Below are 20,254 nucleotides of genomic sequence, written 5' to 3' on the forward strand. Positions count from 1 at the left end.
GCGTCGCGAAACGCTGTAGCTCGTCTTGCTCATTCACACTGCTCAGGTGCGATTGGCCCAGAAACAGACAGAGAATTTTTCTTTTGCGGGGGAAACTGAGAAAGACTTCTTTCAAAAACAAAAAACAAAAACTGAGAAAGACTTGGCCGGCCGTGAGGAACATTTCTCCCTCGTACGCACTCCTACTCGATCGATCGGTTGGCCTGGCCTGACCTGCATTTGGACCAGGATATGCATGACTCCGTGTGTGTTAAGAGAGAGAGAGAGCAACTCCATTGGATCCATGCTATGAAAGTCACAGGAAACCACCACCAACAACAGAGCAAAAGGAATCCATGCAACAAAACAACAAAACATAGGTCCCTGGTACAATAAAAATGCCTTGCAAACAACATACCAATCAATTGATATGAAACTATATTTCAAGATGGATCTATTGATGTTAATTTGATGCTATAAATGTTGATACTTTTTTCTATGAAGTTGGTCAAAGTTAAGAAAGTTTAACTTAGCATAAAGTTAAATATACACTTATTTTCCGACCGAGGGAGAGCACCTAGTACTAGGTTAGGTGGTACAGCGCGCTTCACAAAATTGAAAATTCAATACTCCCTCCGACCTAAATTAATTGACTCTACTTTGTCTAGATACGGATCCTCCGCGGCCGCCGCAAATTCAATGCCCTTCTCGTCGGCCGCCGCGGCGAGGCCCAGCTCCGACGACGAGCTGCTCCGCGTCATCAGGTCCGAGATCAAGTTCGCCGAGGACTGCGATGACCAGGACCGGGTAGCGTTCCGCCCACGGCCCACCCTCCTCCCAATCCCCATCACTTGTTCTGCTTCAGTCACATCCTTCCAGAGGGAGCTAGTTCGCAGCAGTGTCGGTTGGGTCCAGCCTGCAGCGGTAGGATTGGAAACGGTCACGTATACGATATCCTCTGTCGAAAAACGAGGGACTTTTTACAATGCTGCTGCAGTTGGTTCTGTAATTTTCAAAGTTAGGAGCAGTCTGGTAGTACGTTCTGAAGATTGTTCTGGCTAATCTAGGTTGTGTTTGTTTCTTTTTCAGTTCCTAGCTGTCCATGTTAACTGCAGTTTTCTCTTATAGGTAATTACCTTTTGTGATTCACTATTCAAAAGGGAAGATTTTTTTAGGTAATTTAGGAATTTCGTTGGTCCTGTCATGCCCATATCTTCCTGCTGCAATTGTTAGTTTAGTTCGACGTCTAGAGTTGTCTTTGGTGGTATGATCTGCAGGCTTACCTAGCTATTTGAGGTTGTTCTCTTTATTTCAGTTCCTCGCCGTCCAAGTTGACTGCTGTTGTGGGTATACTTCATAGGTGTACCATCGACAGTGCCTAGATCCGGCAAGTCCGGGTGACCCATAGACGGTGATGGTGGCATATGGCCCATCGGACGGCCCAGTTGCCGTAGATCAAGAAAGATGAAGTCCAGCCTAGGAACAGGAAGCCGGATCCACCGACCGACCCTGGAAGTCGGATCCGGCCTGGCCCATCAGGGGTAGCCGGATCCAATACGCCGTATAAGGAAAGGAGGATCCTTGACGTACACGGCAATGTAATATACCGTAGTTAGGCAACTTGTATTCCGGTTAGGACTCTCCCTGTAAACCCTAGATCCGTGCGCCTTTATAAGCCGGATCCCGGGAGCCCTAGAGGGACAACCACAACTCATTGTAACAACGCGAAAGCGCCTAGATAATTCCAGATAAGCAGCAGTAGGCCCTGTCATCGTGCAGGTGTTCCAAAGCTGGGTAAATCGCGTACCACCGTCCCGAGGACTCTCCGCCCGATGGCCCCTACTTCTTCTTCCCTCCATGAGGATCCCTCCTCTGGGGCGCCGTCGAATAGGCAACGACAGTTGGCGCCCACCGTGGGGCCAGCGGCGTCTGGAGGCCGGAACCAGGAGGGTTCCGCCATGGAAAGCTACGACGAATCCATCGCTGTGGGGCGTGTCCTTTACGCCGGAATTTTTCCGATCGTCCCTCAGGACGAGTGCTGGATTCCGGTAAGACCGACCCCATCAAGCTCTCCATCGTCCCAATCGGCGGCATTCACATCTTCATCGGCGAGACCGTCGATTCCGACGAAAACGCCCTGGTAAGTCACGCTGACGCGACCGCCGCTGAGCTAGATGCAGTCGCGAAGATCCGATCTGAGATGCAGGAACTTCCTAAGGAAGATTCCGCCTTGAATCTGGAAATTTCAAAACCTGCCCAATCCGCCCATGAGCAGGAAATTACGGTGGAAGACCAATGCAGATCCGCCTGGATCTCCCAGGTGTTAGAGAAGCAAAGGTGCCACTTCGTGCACTTCCTCGCACATACCGCAGGAACCGCCCCTTCTTAGGAAGGAGCCGGACCCATGCAGGTTGAAGCTACCGGAGACAGCGACGCCCCGGATCAGTAGGATGCTGCCGGAGACAGCGATGTTTCGGATCAGCAAGAGGATGCCGGAGACAAGGAGGAATCAATCCTGGGCAATCTAAGGCCAACCTCAGGCGATGTTTCCACCATGAACACAGAAGAGTACAATCACGCTATGAAGGAGTTGGAAGACGAGGAGGCAGCCGAAGCAGAATCCGCTCCGCCCAAGCAGGTCCTCGCAACCATAACTGGGCTGGAGCAGGAAGCCGACGAAGAAGTGACTCCAACCGACGTCGGACTCCTAGGCCCGTCCACTTCAGCGACTCCGCCCTCGCGTCCTCGTTACCGCGTTGTGCCGGATTCTGGAGAAGGACACATCTCCGGGCACCAGGAGTACATGTCCGCAGATGAGCTCGTCGAACAGGCAGGCCGGGGCGCTATCGCGCATTCGGAAATCCTCAACAAACCAATAACTCCGGATGACGCTGCAGATCCTGAAGTTCTAGAAGCAAAAAGAAAGGAGTTGCTGGCCACAGCCAAAGTATTTGCCAACATTGCAGCAGCAATGCTGGAGGAAAGGCAGGAGGCAGGAGAAGTGATGGAAAGTTTCCTCAAGAGAGTGCGCGAAGCCGCAAAATGCTTGGAAGAGGCTAAGAAACTCCGAGCACAATGGGAAACCATGATGGAGGATGCTGGCAAGGAAGCAGATAGAATCCGTCGAGAGCCCATTGGCCCCCGAAAGATCAATTTTGCAACCCCACCAGCAGCCACTCGCCACTCCAAAGGACAATATGAAGAAAGCCGCGGAGATCTTGGCCAAGCAAGATGAGGAAGTCGACATCGCACACCTCCGCACACTGGTAGCTTCAGCAATGTAGCAACAGAGTAAGGCAGACACTTCTCGCAGGTTGGAATTCAACCCGGATCTATGTGTATCCACCGCGCAAAAGGACGCCTCCGGAAGACAGCATCGTGACGATGAATCGCGCACCGGATCCATGGAGCGCAGAAGGAGGACCAGAGAACATCCAAATCCGATCCCGGTACCCTCGAAAACACCTCCGAAGGACCCAAGAAAGGGAAAGGATCCGATGTACACTGGAAGAGACAAGTACCGGAACCTATCACCTCCGCCGCGGAACCAGCCACCTCCTCCGCCTCCTCGCCATCGTAGTCCAGTCGGAAACACCAGACCCCATGGGCCTGGCGGAATCAATATCCGCGACAACGTGGTTCCTCAGAGGAATCGGAACACAGAGCGTATGCCGGAACCTCGTCGGAGCCGGAATGAAGAACGTGAGCCTGAGCCCCGCAGAAGCTGGAATGATGGAGGCGACCGCCATCATGGGGAAGGTAGCCACCGAAGCCAGAGTCAGTAGCGTGAAGGACGCGGCGAATCCGAAGGCGGAAGCAAAAGGTCCCATAGGCCCCCTCGCAGATCTCCCTCCCCACCACCCAGTGGAGGAGGTGGAGGCGGAGGCGGAGGCCGGAGATCTCACTCCCGCTCAAAGTCTCCCCCGCAACGGCCCACGCGACGCAAGGGAACGTCTTAACGAGTACATATCTGAATACATTGGCCCAAAATGCTTTAGCAGGATGATCCGAGAGGAGCCCTATCCAAAAGGCTTGAACCTTAAGCTACCCGGAAATCTGAAGCACTATGATGGCAGCGAAAGGCCCGATACCTGGATCGAAGACTACTTCAATGCAGTAAGCTTCACCGGAGGGAACCAGAGAATAGCCTGCCGCATGCTTCAGTTGTACCTTATTGGTCCAGCTCGTACCTGGCTCGGCGACCTCCCGGAGAACTCCATCTTTTGTTGGTTTGACATGAAGATCACCTTCGAAAAACAATTCAGGGGCACCTACAAGAGACCTGCTACAATAAGCGACCTGCAAGCATGTATCCAGAAAAAAGGCGAAACATCGCGGAATTTCCTCACACGATGGTTAGCAACCAGGAACGAGTGCGAGAACGTGGATAATTTCATAGCTATGCACGCCTTCATAGGTGGCATCCAGAGGGGAGGACTGCTCCGGCACAAGCTTACTTGCTTGATTAATGAAAACAATTTGACATTGGATGACATGATCGGCATTGCAAGTACTCACACCGCCGCCGATGATGACGCAGGTGGAGAACTCACTGCCACAGCCATACCCCTGCACCAGCGAAAGAAAAACCGTGACAATGGCGGCAGCAGCAACATCAACAAGCGGAAAAATCCCCCCGATGACCAGAAGAGCGGCGGATCCGACATGGTTTCCATGGCGTTCCAACGCGGAGGTCAAGGAGGCGGAAGAGGCCGCGGACGTGGAGGTGGAGCTGGCAGGGGTCAGCAGCACGCTGACGAGGTCACAGCTGCAGGGTTCCGCGCTCCCCAAACCTACGAAGAGTATAGGGACATGCCATGCCTGGCGCACATGGATCCGGCTACGGGCAAGTCCTCACACACTAACAAGTGGGTCAACGACCTAAAAGGTGACCCGGAAGCAGGATACAAGCGAGCTCGGAAGCACCGCCCACGTGGCAAAGGAGGCAAGGGCAAGAATAAGGAAAAGGATGAGGACAGTTCCGAGGCGATGGACGAGAATGACGCTTCGCCGGATCCCAAAGAGGCTTCCGCAGCTAACAAATCCAACCCCTTCGTCGAAAAGAGTGCTGGTGCATACCACACCTTCCTTGGAACACCAACAGTCCGTGCCAACAAGTTAGCCCTCCGGGTCCTGAACGCCACAGTTCCGGCTGTGCCGCAGTATGTCAGGTGGTCAGAAACTCCCTGCACGTTCGATAGGGTGGATCACCCGACCATCATTCCAAAGGAGTGCTACGCCTTGGTTGTGAGTCCCCGCATCAACGGGTTTGACTTTTCCAAGTGCCTTATGGATGGTGGAGCCAGCCTGAATATCATGTACTTCGAGACTCTGGAGAAGATGCAGCTCACTAAGGAACAACATAAGCACAACACCACTGAGTTTCATGGTGTGGTTCCAGGTAAAAAAAAATTCTTTTGGCAGCATCAGACTTCCCGTGGCCTTCGGCGATGTTAATAATTTCCGTGAAGAGATGATCACGTTCGAGGTCGTGCCCTTCAAGAGCTCCTACCACGTCATTTTCGGTAGGCCCACCTACCACAAATTCCATGCAAGGGCGTGCTACATCTACAATAAGCTCAAGATTCCGAGTCCTAATGGTATGATCACCGTATCCGGAGACTACAAGAAAGCTCGAGAGTGCAAGGTGGGCGAAGCCGTCTTTGCAGAATCTGTGATATCTGAAGAGGAGCTGCAAGGCTACAGAGCCGCGGTGGATCCAAAAGAGATGCATACCACCAAGAAGCAGATCTCCGAATAGAAAAACTCGTTCAAGGCCGTGATAGATACCAAGAAGGTCGACCTCAAGGTAGGAGACAGCTCCAAGCAGGTGTCGGTCGGAGCCAGCATGGACCCCAAATAGGAAGACGCGCTCGTCGAGTTCCTCCGCGCTAACATGGATATCTTCGCATGGCAACCTTCTGACATGTCCGGAGTACCAAGGGAACTCGCCGAGCACTACCTCAACATAAATCCGGGTGCCAAACCGGTGAAGCAAGCTATGCGACGCTTTGGAGACAAGAAGCGCTGCGCCATAGGGATGGAATTAGCAAAGTTACTAGAGGCAGGTTTTGTAGTAGAAGTTATCCATACTGACTGGGTCGCAAACCCCATCCTTGTACCCAAAAAAAATTCTGAAATACTAAGAATGTGCATCGATTACTCCGGCTTGAATAAGCATTATCCGAAGGATCCGTTCCCCTTACCGTGCATTGACCAAGTCATTGATTCGACGTCAGGGGCGGAACTTCTGTGTTTTCTCGACGCATATTCCGGGTATCACCAGATCCGGATGAAGAAGTCCGACCAAAAGGCGACCTCGTTCATCACACCCTTTGGCACTTACTGCTACGTCACCATACCTTTTGGTTTGAAAAATGCAGGTGCCACCTACCAGCATACGATGCAGCGGTGCTTGAAGGACCAGATTGGCCGGAACGTACACGCATACATCGACGATATCGCGGTCATGACCCGGAAAGGATCCGATCTGATCAGCGACCACACAGAAACCTTCGAAAATCTCCGACGGTACAAGATGATGTTAAATCCGCTGAAGTGCGTCTTTGGCATCCCAGCCGAAAAACTCCTTGGCTTCATCGTGTCTCACAGAGGCATCGAAGTAAACCCGGAGAAAATCAAGGCAATCCTGTGCATCAAAAGGCCAACTTGTCTCAAAGATGTGCAATAACTAACTGGTTGTGTTGCAGCAATTAGTAGGTTTGTTAGCCGTCTTGGCGAGAAAGCACTACCTCTATACAAGTTGCTGAAGAAAACAGACAAATTTGTTTGGGATGACGCAGCAGATGCAGCACTTCAGGGGTTGAAGGACATACTCACCTTTCCACCTATTTTAGCAGCTCCGGAAGAGTCAGAGTCCATGCTCCTCTATCTGGCAGCCTCCAACAAGGTCATCAGTCTCGTTATCGTGGTGGAGCGAAAGGAAGAAGGTCATGAATACGGAGTCCAAAGACCAGTCTATTACATTAGCGAGGTGCTGACGGAATCCAAACAGCGATACCCTCACTTTCAGAAGCTAGCCTACGGTGTGTTCCTAGGTAGCCGGAAGCTGAGACACTACTTCCAAGAGCATCCCATGACAGTTGTGAGCAAAGCTCCATTGTCAACCATTCTTAACAACGCTGATGCAACAGGACGCATAGCAAAGTGGGGCATAAAACTATCCGCCTTCGACATCAACTACAAAGCCAGAACCTCAATCAAGTCCCAAATTTTGGCGGATTTCGTCACAGATTGGACCGAGGCTCTGGATGGCGAACCTGAGCCGGAACCTGAAACTTGGGTCATGCACTTCGACGGATCCAAGCAAAATCAAGGCTCGGGGGCTGGAGTTACCCTGAAGTCCCCAACCGGAGAAGAACTGCAGTACGTTCTGCAGATTCACTTCGAAGCTACAAACAACATGGCGGAATATGAGGCTCTACTACACAGTCTGTGCATCGCTAAGGAAATTGGGATCAAACACATCATATCCTGTGGAGATTCCGACTTGGTGGCACAACAAGTAGCCGGAACCTGGAACGCTAGAAACTCCATCATGTCGGCTTACAGAGACGAAGTTGATGAGATCGCCAAGTGCTTTCTCGGATATGAAGTAAAGTACGTCAGGAGAGATGATAACACAGCGGCAGATATGCTGTCTAAGCTCGGATCCGGCAGGAAACCCATTCCACCCGGAATTTTTCTTGAGCATCTGCGGATACCCTCGGTAAAGGGCGCTAACCCGGAAAATCCAGATGTGGATGTGTCTCCGGCTAAGGAGGTGATGGTAATCACTCCGGCTTGGACCAAACCTTTCCTGGACTACCTCATTGACCGCAATAAGTTGCCGGAGGATGAAGTCCTCGCACGATAGGTCATCAGGCGAGCAAGTTCCTACACAATAGTTGATGGACAGCTCTACAAGCGAAGCGCAAACGGGGTATTTCTGAAATGCATCTCAAACCAAGATGGCATCGAAATCCTCAGAGAGATCCACGCAGGGGATTGCGGGCATCACGCCGCTCCCAGATCCCTCGTTGCAAAAGCTTTCCGGCAGGGATTTTACTGGCTCACAACTAAAGAAGATGCTAAGAAAATAGTGAAAACCTGCTGGGGGTCTCGCTAGTGGGGCCATCCTTGAATTCCGGCAGCATCTTCGAGCTAGTCGGATCGGAGACATCCTTCAAGTAGAAGAAGCCTCCGGACCAGTATCGGACGGATTCATGGCGATCCGTATGTGGGTAGACGCGGCCGGGGCGGAGCTTGATGGTGATACTCCCACAAGTGGCTAGCGAGGAGGTTTGCGAAACCGTCTCTTTCTTGACGGAGAAATAATATTGAAACAAAGGCAAATCGGGGGTTACCCGAAGATGGCCCACGCAGAGGGTGACATGGTTGCTGATGGCGAGGATGCTGTTCGGAGAAATATTGTGGAGCTGCAGCTTATACGCCTTAAGGATTTCCGAGAAGAAATCACTTGGCGGCAGCGAGAACCCCCGCTCGATCAGCGCCTTGGTCATCACCCATTCTCTGGCTTCGGGCGCTGGAATCAGGGCACCCGAAACCATTCGCCAGGATCCGGGTTGCAAGAAGCCTTCCGCCTCGAGGTTGCGGAGCTCGTTCTCTGTAGTAGTACAAGGCCACCATTGCCCCTTGACCTCGCCTTCGTGAGATCAGGCCTTTGACTTTTTGGCGGCGGCCTCTTCCACATTTTTCTCCATCTGTTTGGATCCGGCCCTCTCTTCCGGGTTGGCCTATGTCCCTTCGATATTCTTGCCGGAGTCCTTGGAAGGATCCAGCTGAACAGGGATGAAGGGGGGAGGAGCGGAGGAAATGGGGGTCGCCGCAATAGGCTCTGACTGCGATGGAGGTGGAGTCGAGAAAGACATCTGAGAAGTTGCAGAGTAACTAAACTTAGCCGGAATCGCTCATTATACCCTAGTCATCCCTACCAACATCGACGAAAATGCTCGAGGTCGAAGGACTTACCGGAATGGTTTCTGCGGTGGTCGGAGACGCCGGCGGTGAGGTTTTTGCCGCGGTGGCTCGTCGGACTTAAGAACTCGACGAACTCGATGAACTCACTATGGTGGCGCTGAACTCCGGCGAACTTCCGGCAGACTCCGGTGCGGCGGAGGGCAGAAGCTCCGAGGCGGCGCTGGAAGGAGAGGTGAAAAGGGGGAGAATGGGTGATTAAGGGGTGAGCGGTGAGATATTTATAGGCGGGAGATGAGATTCGTGCTCCGCATCCTATGGTCGGAACGCAAGCGTAGCGCCGTTGGATGGCTAACACGTGTCAAAAACCCTAACGGTAAAAATGGCTAAGGATAAGTTTCCGCTCAAATTACCCGAAAATGGCGCCAAGATTGGCGAAGCCGTTCGAACGGCTCAAGGTTCCGGGTAAGAATTGGGAAACGAATAACCATTGTCTCAGCAGGGGAGTAATCCGGAGATTCTTTGAAAAGATGAAGTCGATGGATGAAGTCCCGCGTGATGAGGGTTTTTCCGGCATGCAAGCTGGAAAGGAAAAAATTCACGAAGTTGGAGTTCTTCAATATTCCTCATGTTACCGGAAGGATTGTCGGAAGTGAAGATGAATTCAAGCAAGGCGGAAACAAGAGGTGAATCTCAGATAACTCTGGGGGCTACTGTTGTGGGTATACTTCATAGGTGTACCATCGACAGTGCCTAGATCCGGCAAGCCCGGGTGGCCCATAGACGGTGATGGTGGCATATGGCCCATCGGGCGGCCCAGTTGCTGTAGATCAAGAAGGATGAAGTCCAGCCCAGGAACAGGAAGCCGGATCCACCGACCGAACCTGGAAGTCGGATCCGGCCTGGCCCATCAGGGGTAGCCAGATCCAATACAACGTATAAGGAAAGGCGGATCCTTGACGTACACGGCAATGTAATATACCGTAGTTAGGCAACTTGTATTCCGGCTAGGACTCTCCCTGTAAACCCTAGATCCGTGCGCCTTTATAAGCTGGATCCTGGAAACACTAGAGGGACAACCACAACTCATTGTAACAACACGAAAGCGCCCAGATAATTCCAGACAAGCAGCAGTAGACCCTGTTGACGAGGCGGTTCCTCGGCAATGCCCACCATGAGGGGCTTGGGTTTTAGAGAAAGGCGGCGATGGAAGTTCCGGGAGCGAGGGAAGACACGACGTACCCAGGTTCACGTCCCCGCGGTGGAGGATCGCTACGTCCTGCTAGCAATCCACTATATGAATATATGTGTACAGGGGGCCGCCATAGGCGGAGTTGTTGTATCTAGTCTAGTTCTAATCTGCGGGTTGCGATGTCTAGGCGTGTCACCTCTATGATTTATGTTTCTCAATATGTGTCCTAAGGGGTGCCCCTGCCTAGCTTTATATATCAGCCAAGGTAGGGTTTACAAGAGTCCTAGTAGGATTCGTATTGGAGTCTTCTTTCTTGTAATCCAAGTTGATATTCCTTGTGGGTCCAGCTCGTCGAGTCCTTCTGCTGGTCTATCTTCATGATCTGCACCGGGTATTGCAATGTCGAGTACCCGAAGGGTTATGCCCACATCAGTAGCCCCCGAGTGTCTGGCCGAAGTGAAGCTTCGGGCAGAGACTAAAGTTGTCATCGTTCGAATGTCTTGATCATCTCTTGAATGTTGAATCTTGTGCTTGATGTAGAGTCGAAGTTGCTTTCTGTCGGGTGCGCGAAGCGCTCCCGATGGGAGTAGCCCCCGAGTCTATGGGCGGGTGCTTGCAGCCGCGCATAGACTCAAGTTGTACTACTCGAAGATCTTGATGTTGATGCCGACATCTTCTGATTTATTGTTCTTTGTCGACGAAGCTGCCATTTATTTATCGGGTGTGCGACCTGCGCTCCCGATGGGAGTAGCCCCCGAGCCTGTAGATGAATATGAAATAGTCATGTATAGGGTGTTAAAAATGCTGGGTCGAATACCGTAGATTTCCTCGAGTTCCAAGAATATTTAGATGCTCTCGATGACGGGGATGATTTTGATGATATTATAGATAGAGGAGTCGATGATTTGGATGATGTCGCAGAGGAGTCGATGATTCAGATGATATTCCGGAGGAGTCGATAATTCAGACGATATTCCGGAGGAGTCGATAATTCAGATGATATTCCGGAGGAGTCGATAATTCAGACGATATTCCGGAGGATTCGATAATTCAGACGATATTCCGGAGGAGTCGATAATTCAGATGATATTCCGGAGGAATCGATAATTCAGATGATATTCCGGAGGAGTCGATAATTTTATCGGGTGCGCGTCTAGCGCTCCCGATGGGAGTAGCCCCCGAGTCTAGGTACGGATGCTTGCAACCGTGTGTAGACTCAAGTCGAGCAACCCGATGTTATAATTTTCTTCAGGTGCCGTAGACACATTGTTTATTTAGCAAACCTTGATGCTTTTTCTCTTGGCATCGGTATGATGATGCTTTTGTATGAAAGTTATCGGGAGCAATTTCGCATTGCAGGTTTGATGAACCTGTCGTATGTGCAACTTTGCTCAACCGATGAAGTATGTTTTGGCGACAGCCCCTGAACGAATCGAAGGAACTGTGCCTGCCGGCATGGGTCTTTTTGTAAATAGTTTTTATCCTTGCCATCAGCAGCACTCTCTTATTCTTGAGGCTTCAGCAGAGGATAATTATATGAAGGTTATCGGCTCACGTTGCAGGTTTGATGAACCTGTCGTATGTGCAACTTTGCTCAACCGATGATGTATGTTTGGGCGGCAGCCCTTGAATTAAATCAAAGGGACTATGCCTGCCATCGACTCCATCGCTCGTTAGTACTTCTGTAGTTTAAAGTAACGACATGGGCCTTGTTTGTAAGTATATAATTGTATATCCTTGCTATTCGCAGCACTCTCGTAATCTTGAGGCTTTAGCAAAAGGATATTTGTATGTTATAAGTCTCGTTGATTACAATCTATTGCAGCGCCCATATTTTCAGAGGCTTTTTTAGATGATAACTTCAGGTATAAAGAGTCTTCAAATTTGCTTGAATTCCAGCGAACCAGCGCTCCCGTTGGAGGTAGTAAAAATAGTTGGAGATCTTCATGTCTTCTTGAATTTCAACAAATCAGCGCTCCCGTCAGGAGTAGTAAAAATAGTCGGAGATCTTCATATTTTCTTGAATTTCTAGTGCTCCCTATGGGAGTAAATGCAATAGCTCGAAGATATTCCAGGAGCCCTTGAGTAATTTCAGCGCTCCCGATGGGAGCGCATCGGGTCAATATTATATAAGATGATATCCATTGAATATTTCAGACGATGAATCCATGGACCCGAGAATGTATCGGATCAATATTATATAGCCATAGGAGATAAATCCATCATAGATGATGAAGCCACCGACCCGGGAGTACATCGGATCATTTATATAAGATGATATCCATTGATAACCATATGTGATGAAGACATTGACCCGAGAATGTATCGGATCAATATTATATAGCCATAGGAGATAAATCCATTGAGAATCATAGATGATGAAGCCACCAACCCGGGAGTACATCGGATCATTTATATAAGATGATATCCATTGTTAACCATAGGTGATGAAGCCATCGACCCGAGAGTTCATTGGGAGAAGATATATCCAGAGCCGAAGAAGATAAATCCTTTAACTCGGCTTGCGGCGAGGCCAATATGAAAGCAGGTCGCATTGCGAACGCAGTCGAGGTAATCAATATTTGATGTGATGGGCGCAATTGAAGTAATCATCCGACCAAAGATAGTCCATGTGGCGGGCGCAGTCGAAATAGTTGCACCACCAAAGATAGTCCATGCGGCGGGCGCAGTCGAAATAGTTGCGCCACCAAAGATAGTCCATGCGGCGGGCACAATCGAAATAGTTGGTGCCACCAAAGATAGTCCATGCGACAGGCGCAGTCGAAATAATTGCACCACCAAAGATAGTCCATGCGGCGGGCGCAGTCGAAATAGTTGCGTCACCAAAGATAGTCCATGCGGCGGACACAATCGAAATAGTTGGCGCCACCAAAGATAGTCCATGCGACAGGCGCAGTCGAAATAATTGCGCTACCAAAGATAGTCCATGCGGCGGGCGCAGTAAAAATAGTTGCGCGGCCAGAAATAATTGATGTAGCCACGCGGCGCCTAGCTGACGTGGCCGATGAAGAGGACGCAGTTGATATGGCCGATCCGCGGCGGGTGAGCATCCGAATATATTGAGTCCGTAATGTCGGGTCTGTGACACGCAAGCCCCCGAGTACGGTAAGTGCATGACAGCGGGCGCGGTCGACCGAACAGAGTAATCGAAGTTTTGCTTCAATCTGCAGTTATATTACGGCGTAAAAAGTCTGCGCGCAAATAATAGTACGAGCCAAAAAATACTTGGCGAAATAAATTTGCAAATAGTAAGAAGTTGGAAATATAGCACCTGATTTTTTTTATTGGATAAAGGGGAGTAGTAGTCGATGAAGAGGGCACAGCTAACGTGACAGATCCTCGATAGGCGAGCTCCCGAGAGAAGACCCGTAACTTGTCGGTGAAGTATAAAAACGTTGATCCAATTAAACTGCTTTTGTCTTGCAAGAGATGCAGTATCTGACTTTGCTCCACGTGAAGTAGCAATGAGTATTCAATTTTCTGCTCACGTGAAGTAGCAATCTTCTTTGGGACGAAATGCAGCGGCTGCTGCATGGTCTGATTTTGTCTCTGCTGCACCTGGCGATTTCATGAAAGTACACAGCCAAACGAATTCTGGATTTCCCATCCTAGAGCTATCCGCTGGGTCTCTGCTTGTCCTTGGAATTCGAGGCGTGGTAATCAATCTCGTTGAGTATCCACTACCGCCCAAGAGAAATAGTCTGATGCTCCAATCCAGGGCTGAAGTCGGCCGCAAATAGCAGTGCTCTAGCGTGATGACAGCATTAGTCGCATAGATCGGATCCCATCTATTCGAGACGATGAAGAATTTGTCAGAGTAGATCTTCTGTTACGATGCAATCTGAACGTTGTCGATGATGATGAGGGATCCCGCCCAGATAACAAAATTCAATCGTTGCTTTCCCACAGACGGCGCCAATTGACGAGGTGGTTCCTCGGCAATGCCCACCATGAGGGGCTTGGGTTTTAGAGAAAGGCGATGATGGAAGTTCCGGGAGCGAGGGAAGACACGACGTACCCAGGTTCACGTCCCCGCGGTGGAGGATCGCTACGTCCTGCTAGCAATCCACTATATGAATATATGTGTACAGGGGGCCGTCATAGGCAGAGTTGTTGTATCTAGTCTAGTTCTAATCTGCGGGTTGCGATATCTAGGCGTGTCGCCTCTATGATTTATGTTTCTCAATATGTGTCCTAAGGGGTGCCCCTGCCTAGCTTTATATACCAGCCAAGCTAGGGTTTACAAGAGTCCTAGTAGGATTCGTATTGGAGTCTTCTTTCTTGTAATCCAAGTTGATATTCCTTGTGGGTCCAGATCGTCGAGTCCTTCTGCTGGTCCATCTTCATCATCTGCACCGGGTATGGCAATGTCGAGTACCCGAAGGCTTATGCCCACATCACCTGTCATCGTGCAGGTGTTCCGAAGCTAGGTAAATCGCGTACCACCGTCCCGAGGACTCTCCGCCCGATGGTCCCTACTTCTTCTTCCCTCCATGAGGATCCCTCCTCTGGAGCACCATCGAATAGGCAACGACAACTGCAATTCCTGTCATGGTCATGGTAGATTATAGGTTATGTTCTATTTGTTTTAGTTTACTGCTGACCGTGTTGATTGCGATTCTTATCAATCTCGCTAGATTTCACTTTTAGTGTGCGTTATTCTGAGTCCGTATGAACTACTGTAGTGGTGGGTTGATTAGTTTTTGTAATTCAATTGTCTTGCATAAGGATTTGCATCTGCATCTGCCTTCGCTACCATGAGAACTCTCTACTTTTGGGTCTTGTGACATCTTACTGTAGCCTTACTGCTGTAGTATGGCTCTGTTAATGGTCGAGATGCTGTTATTATTTTGATCCTGCTTAGGTTGTATTACAGTATATGTGCTTGGCTGGACTGAATTTTCGCACTTCAAATGTCGTTTTTCTAGTGACTTCACAGCTCGCATGCCTCTGGCCTCTGCTGTTTAAAGTGACACACTGTTAAATTCGCTGCATGGTTTTATCTCTTTGTATGAGACTAGCAAAATACCCGTGCGTTGCTACGGAATACGGATATATTATTTATGTGATTTTTAGTTTTGTGACCATGAGACAACGACAATATTTGCATCTCATAATTAGTAAGAAAAACAAGATATCTTTAAAAAATCCATATAAACTAACATATGCATTAAATAAAAAGAGTGGAACATGATGGTTTTAGTTTAACCCCAACAGCATTTCACTACTACACCTTTTACACGGAACCAATATATTTACTCCTTAGTATAATAAATCAGTAGCTAACAGAGTTCTTTAAATATGGAAGAGGTTTATCTAAAGAGGTCTTCTGTTCTTTACAGCTAGTCCTAATAATAAGAGAACCAATAAGTGATTATGTTTGATACTTAACAGATAATAATAAAAAAATCGGACTATCCGGTATACCTGTATAGCCTGGCGATGAATTCAATATTTCAATCTAACCTGTGGCCTTCGCATAGAGCTAGCTAGTCAGTCAGTCTTCAGATCTTGGGAGTTCCTGCATGTACACACTGCAGAATGTATCGATCAATATGAGCAGCAACGTCTTAACCTGTCCCGGATCTTGCATCTAGGCAAGAATACCCTTAATTGTGAAATCTGGTCTTGGTTCAGTGTTAGGCCGAAGATGGATTCTGCCATTCTGGGATGGTACCTGCACTCTGAGCTACACTTGACAGAGTTATCTTCACCAACATAAACGCAATCATGCCGAATTGCCGATGCACCCTACATCAACATTTGTAATCACATCAGCCGGAAAAATGCCAGACCTGGAGGCTCGCAGCATGCAACTGTACAAGAGCATAGCCGATTGATCGTCTTATAATATGATCGACGATGGTCGATGGATTTCTTCTATAGTAAAATCCGATTCCTCTGAAGAAGCATTAAACCGGAATCACATGGATGGTGCAGGAATCAACAACACGATCGAGCAACGATGGCTGCAGTGTACACCTCCGACGGCCGGTACTTGACGTGCGCGAGCGAGGACTCATACGTTTCATCTGGAAGAACACCCCAGAGCGCGGTCCGCCGCGAGGGCCATCCGCTGATCGGCGTTGGGGCGGTCGGGGCCAACGAGTAAAGCATGCGAACGCGGGTTCCATGGGAGCTGCCGTCGTACTCGTACATACACACACGGGATGCGGCCCGTACTGTTCTCTTCTCCCGTAGCTATCACCTCCGCCGCCGGCGAAAATCCGAAGAGCCAGCGCCGCCCCGGATCGAATCCTCGTTGTCACTTGCCATGGCGAGCCACCGGCGTTGTGGCCTTGTCCAGCAGCCCATGGTCGTCCTCGTGTCCGGCTCCAGTCCCTATTTGTGCTCGTCTGAGAACTCGTTGCCGCTTCCCAAGGAAATCCCCCGGCTGTGTGGCCTCCTCGAGCATCCCGACGTCGACTGATTTCTCATATGAGAGCAGTATATCGACAGCCTATAAACTGGACTCTGCTGCCGCGTCTCGAGCAGGACTCTGCTGCCCGCCGGAGTGCCGGACTCTAGCATAAAGGGAGAAACGTGGATAGTGCATGGCACCGTGGCCGCCGTCGGGCACTGCTCCAGGTCTGCGACATCCAGCTCGCCTACCTGGAACAGGTGATTATTGCCTACGATTGTTTCTTGTGCAACCGATCTGGAGTTCTTCTCTCCTTAGGGAGTTGGATTTCTTGGCCTCCGGCAACATAGCCTACGTTACATACGGCAATCATACTTCGATCTGGACTCTTTTTGGGAGAGATCGAACCTAACACGCCTGTGGTTACCGATCAGGAGAAGGAGGCAAGATAGGTAGGTGCGCGACGATGTAGGGGCAACACAGACGACCAGTCTTTTTGACGTACCAAATTTTGTTCTCGGTGGTGGGAGGGTAAAGTTATCCAAAAAAGTGTTGGACGACGGAAACAATCCTCCCTTTATTATTAGGTATAGATGATGAGGTGTACTGGTTGCTTTCCTCAACCGTCCCACATTTCCACTCCATTCAGAAGGTTCTATGCCAGTACAATTTGAGTGATATGTTTGCGTGGAATGTTATTTACCATTTGTATTACAGTGTATGTGCTTGGCTGGACTGAATTTTCGCACTTCAAATGTCGTTTTTCTTGTGACTTCACAGCTCGCATGCCTCTGGCCTCTGCTGTTTAAAGTGACACACTGTTAAATTCGCTGCATGGTTTTATCTCTTTGTATGAGATGATGAGGTGTACTGGTTGCTTTCCTCAACCGTCCCACATTTCCACTCCATTCAGAAGGTTCTATGCCAGTACAATTTGAGTGATATGTTTGCGTGGAATGTTATTTACCATTTTTTTTTACCTTGTCACTGTACACCTCGCATGCTAACCATACCAAACCATCTATGTTCTGCTGTTTAAAATGATGAATTGTTAAATGCTCTGAATGGTTTTATGTCTTTCTCTGTTATGATAAGGGGTACTGGTTGCTTTCCTGAACCAGTCAACTCATACAGTGAGTCGAGTTTATGGGACAATGAATCGGTGGTCTAGTTACTTCCTGGTCATTTGAGTTGGGTTCCAACAAAAAAGCAAGGATTCACTTATTCCTTAAATCCTGCTTGAGAAACCAAGATGTTGTCTTTAGATGTAGTAGGACAGAAGGTATAGGGTCTAAAGGTTGAGGAATTCAAGCAACTTGTTCTGTCTTGGCTTGTTATCTATTCCATGAATTGGTATGATTTAGTAAAAATAAATGGTGCACAATGAGAGGGGAAACATGAGGGTTCGAAGGAATTCAAGCAACTTGCTCTGTCTTTGCTTGGTATCTATTCCATGAATTGGCATGATTTAGTCTAAGTGGTGCGGACTGAAAGGGCAAACATGAGGGTTGGAAAATAATTGGTTTCTGGGATGCTTGTCTTGCAGCGAACACTATTATTTTCCTTCTGATTTTACTATGAGCATCTTTTCTGTTCAGTTTAGGAGTTTTGAGTTATCATCCAGAACCTCATTCTTTCCATGTTAAACAGGTTGAGGAGATCCCAGAGAACTTCCCTTTCAAAATCACCGACAAGAAGGGGCTCAATGAGATCAATCTCACAAGAACTTACCAGGGCGAGAAGATCGAGGTATTGGTCTCCATGCCCAGCCTAGTCACCGGAGATGAGGTGGAGCATGACCAGGATGAGGATGACAAAGAGAAAGACGATGATCAGGAAGATGGCGAGAAGGCTCCGAAGTCCACCATCCCCCTCACAGTCACCGTCTCCAAGAGCGATGGCCCGAGCCTCGAATTCACCTGCACCGCCTACCCTGACGAGATCATGATTGACACACTGCCCGTGAAGCAGCCTGCAGCGAACGATGAGGAGGAGCTGATCGCATATGAGGGCCCCGATTTCAAGTAAGAACACAAAAACATGGCTTAACCATTTTAATTTCCCAGCTAACAACTGCTTGCTCATGCTATAACCAAACTTGCTGAGGAAACAACACTTCTCTGTTTTCACTTTCCTGATTAACCGAACACCCTACTGATTGATTAAGAATTGCTTTGCTGGTGCTGTACTCCACTTGGTCTGTCTTGTGCAGCGACCTCGACGAGAACCTTCAGAGGGCATTCCACAAAGTACCTGGAGCTGCGTGCAATCTCACCCTTGACTACTAACTTCCTGCATGAGTACATGATCAACAAGGACAGCCGGTGATGAGGCGGTTCCTCGGCAATGCCCACCATGAGGGGCTTGGGTTTTAGAGAAAGGCGACGATGGAAGTTCCGGGAGCGAGGGTAGACACGACGTACCCAGGTTCACGTCCCCGCGGTGGAGGATCGCTACGTCCTGCTAGCAATCCACTATATGAATATATGTGTACAGGGGGCCGCCATAGGCGGAGTTGTTGTATCTAGTCTAGTTCTAATCTGCGGGTTGCGATGTCTAGGCGTGTCGCCTCTATGATTTATGTTTCTCAATATGTGTCCCTAAGGGGTGCCCCTGCCTGGCTTTATATATCAGTCAAGCTAGGGTTTACAAGAGTCCTAGTAGGATTCGTATTGGAGTCTTCTTTCCTTGTAGTCCAAGTTGATTTTCCTTGTGCCGGTCCAGCTTCATAGTTTGCACCGGGCATGGTAATGTCGAGTACCCGAAGGGTTATGCCCACATCAGTAGCCCCCGAGTGTCTGGCCGAAGTGAAGCTTCGGGCAGGGACTAAAGTTGTCATTGTCCGAATGTCTTGGATGTTGAATCTTGTGCTTGATGTCGAGTCGAAGTTGCTTTTGGTCGGGTGCGCGAAGTGCTCCCGATAGGAGTAGCCCCCCGAGTCTATGGACGGGTGCTTACAGCCGCGCATAGACTCAAGTTGTACTACTCGAAGATCTTGATGTTGGTGCCGACGTCTTCTGGTTTATTCTTCTTTGTCGACGAAGCTGCCATTTTTTATCGGGTGCGCGACCAGCGCTCCCGATGGGAGTAGCCCCCGAGCTTGTAGATGAATATGAAATAGTCATGTATAGGGTGTTAAAAATGCTGAGTCGAATACCATAGATTTCCGGAGGAGTCGATAATTCAGATGATATTCCGGAGGAGTCGATAATTCAGATGATATTCCGGAGGAGTCGATAATTCAGATGATATTCCGGAGGAGTCGATAATTCAGATGATATTCCGGAGGAGTCGATAATTTTTATCGGGTGCGCCTCCAGTGCTCCCGATGGGAGTAGCCCCCGAGTCTAGGCACGGATGCTTGCAACCGTGTGTAATCTCAAGTCGAGCAACTCGATGTTATAATTATCTTCAGGTGCCGTAGACACATTGTTTGTTTAACAAACCTTGATGCTCTTTCGCTTGGCATCGGTATTATGATGCTTTTGTATGAAAGTTATCGGGAGCAATTTCGCGTTGCAGGTTTGATGAACCTGTCGTATGTGCAACTTTGCTCAACCGATGAAGTATGTTTTGGCGACATCCCCCGAACGAATCGAAGGAACTATGCCTGCCGGCATGGGTCTTTTTGCAAGTAGTTTTTATCCTTGCCATTAACAGCACTCTCTTATTCTTGAGGCTTCAGCAGAGGATAATTGTATGAAAGTTATCGGGAGCAATTTCTTTGAGTGATCAGCTCACGTTGCAGGTTCGCTGAACCCGTA

General features: G+C 49.2%; 1 protein-coding gene across 1 annotated transcript; it reads left to right on the forward strand.

Annotated features, from left to right (window-relative positions):
• Positions 1-427: 427 nt before the first annotated feature.
• On the forward strand, positions 428-18,570 carry LOC127325630 (uncharacterized protein At2g39795, mitochondrial-like). The gene is made up of 3 exons (XM_051352437.2): positions 428-441; positions 648-786; positions 18,141-18,570. Exons 1-3 carry the CDS (start codon positions 428-430, stop codon positions 18,516-18,518), a joined length of 531 nt encoding a protein of 176 aa, XP_051208397.1. The 3' UTR covers positions 18,519-18,570.
• Positions 18,571-20,254: the final 1,684 nt, after the last annotated feature.

This window comes from Lolium perenne, chromosome 3, assembly GCF_019359855.2.
Source record: "Lolium perenne isolate Kyuss_39 chromosome 3, Kyuss_2.0, whole genome shotgun sequence".
Classification (NCBI taxonomy): domain Eukaryota; kingdom Viridiplantae; phylum Streptophyta; class Magnoliopsida; order Poales; family Poaceae; genus Lolium; species Lolium perenne.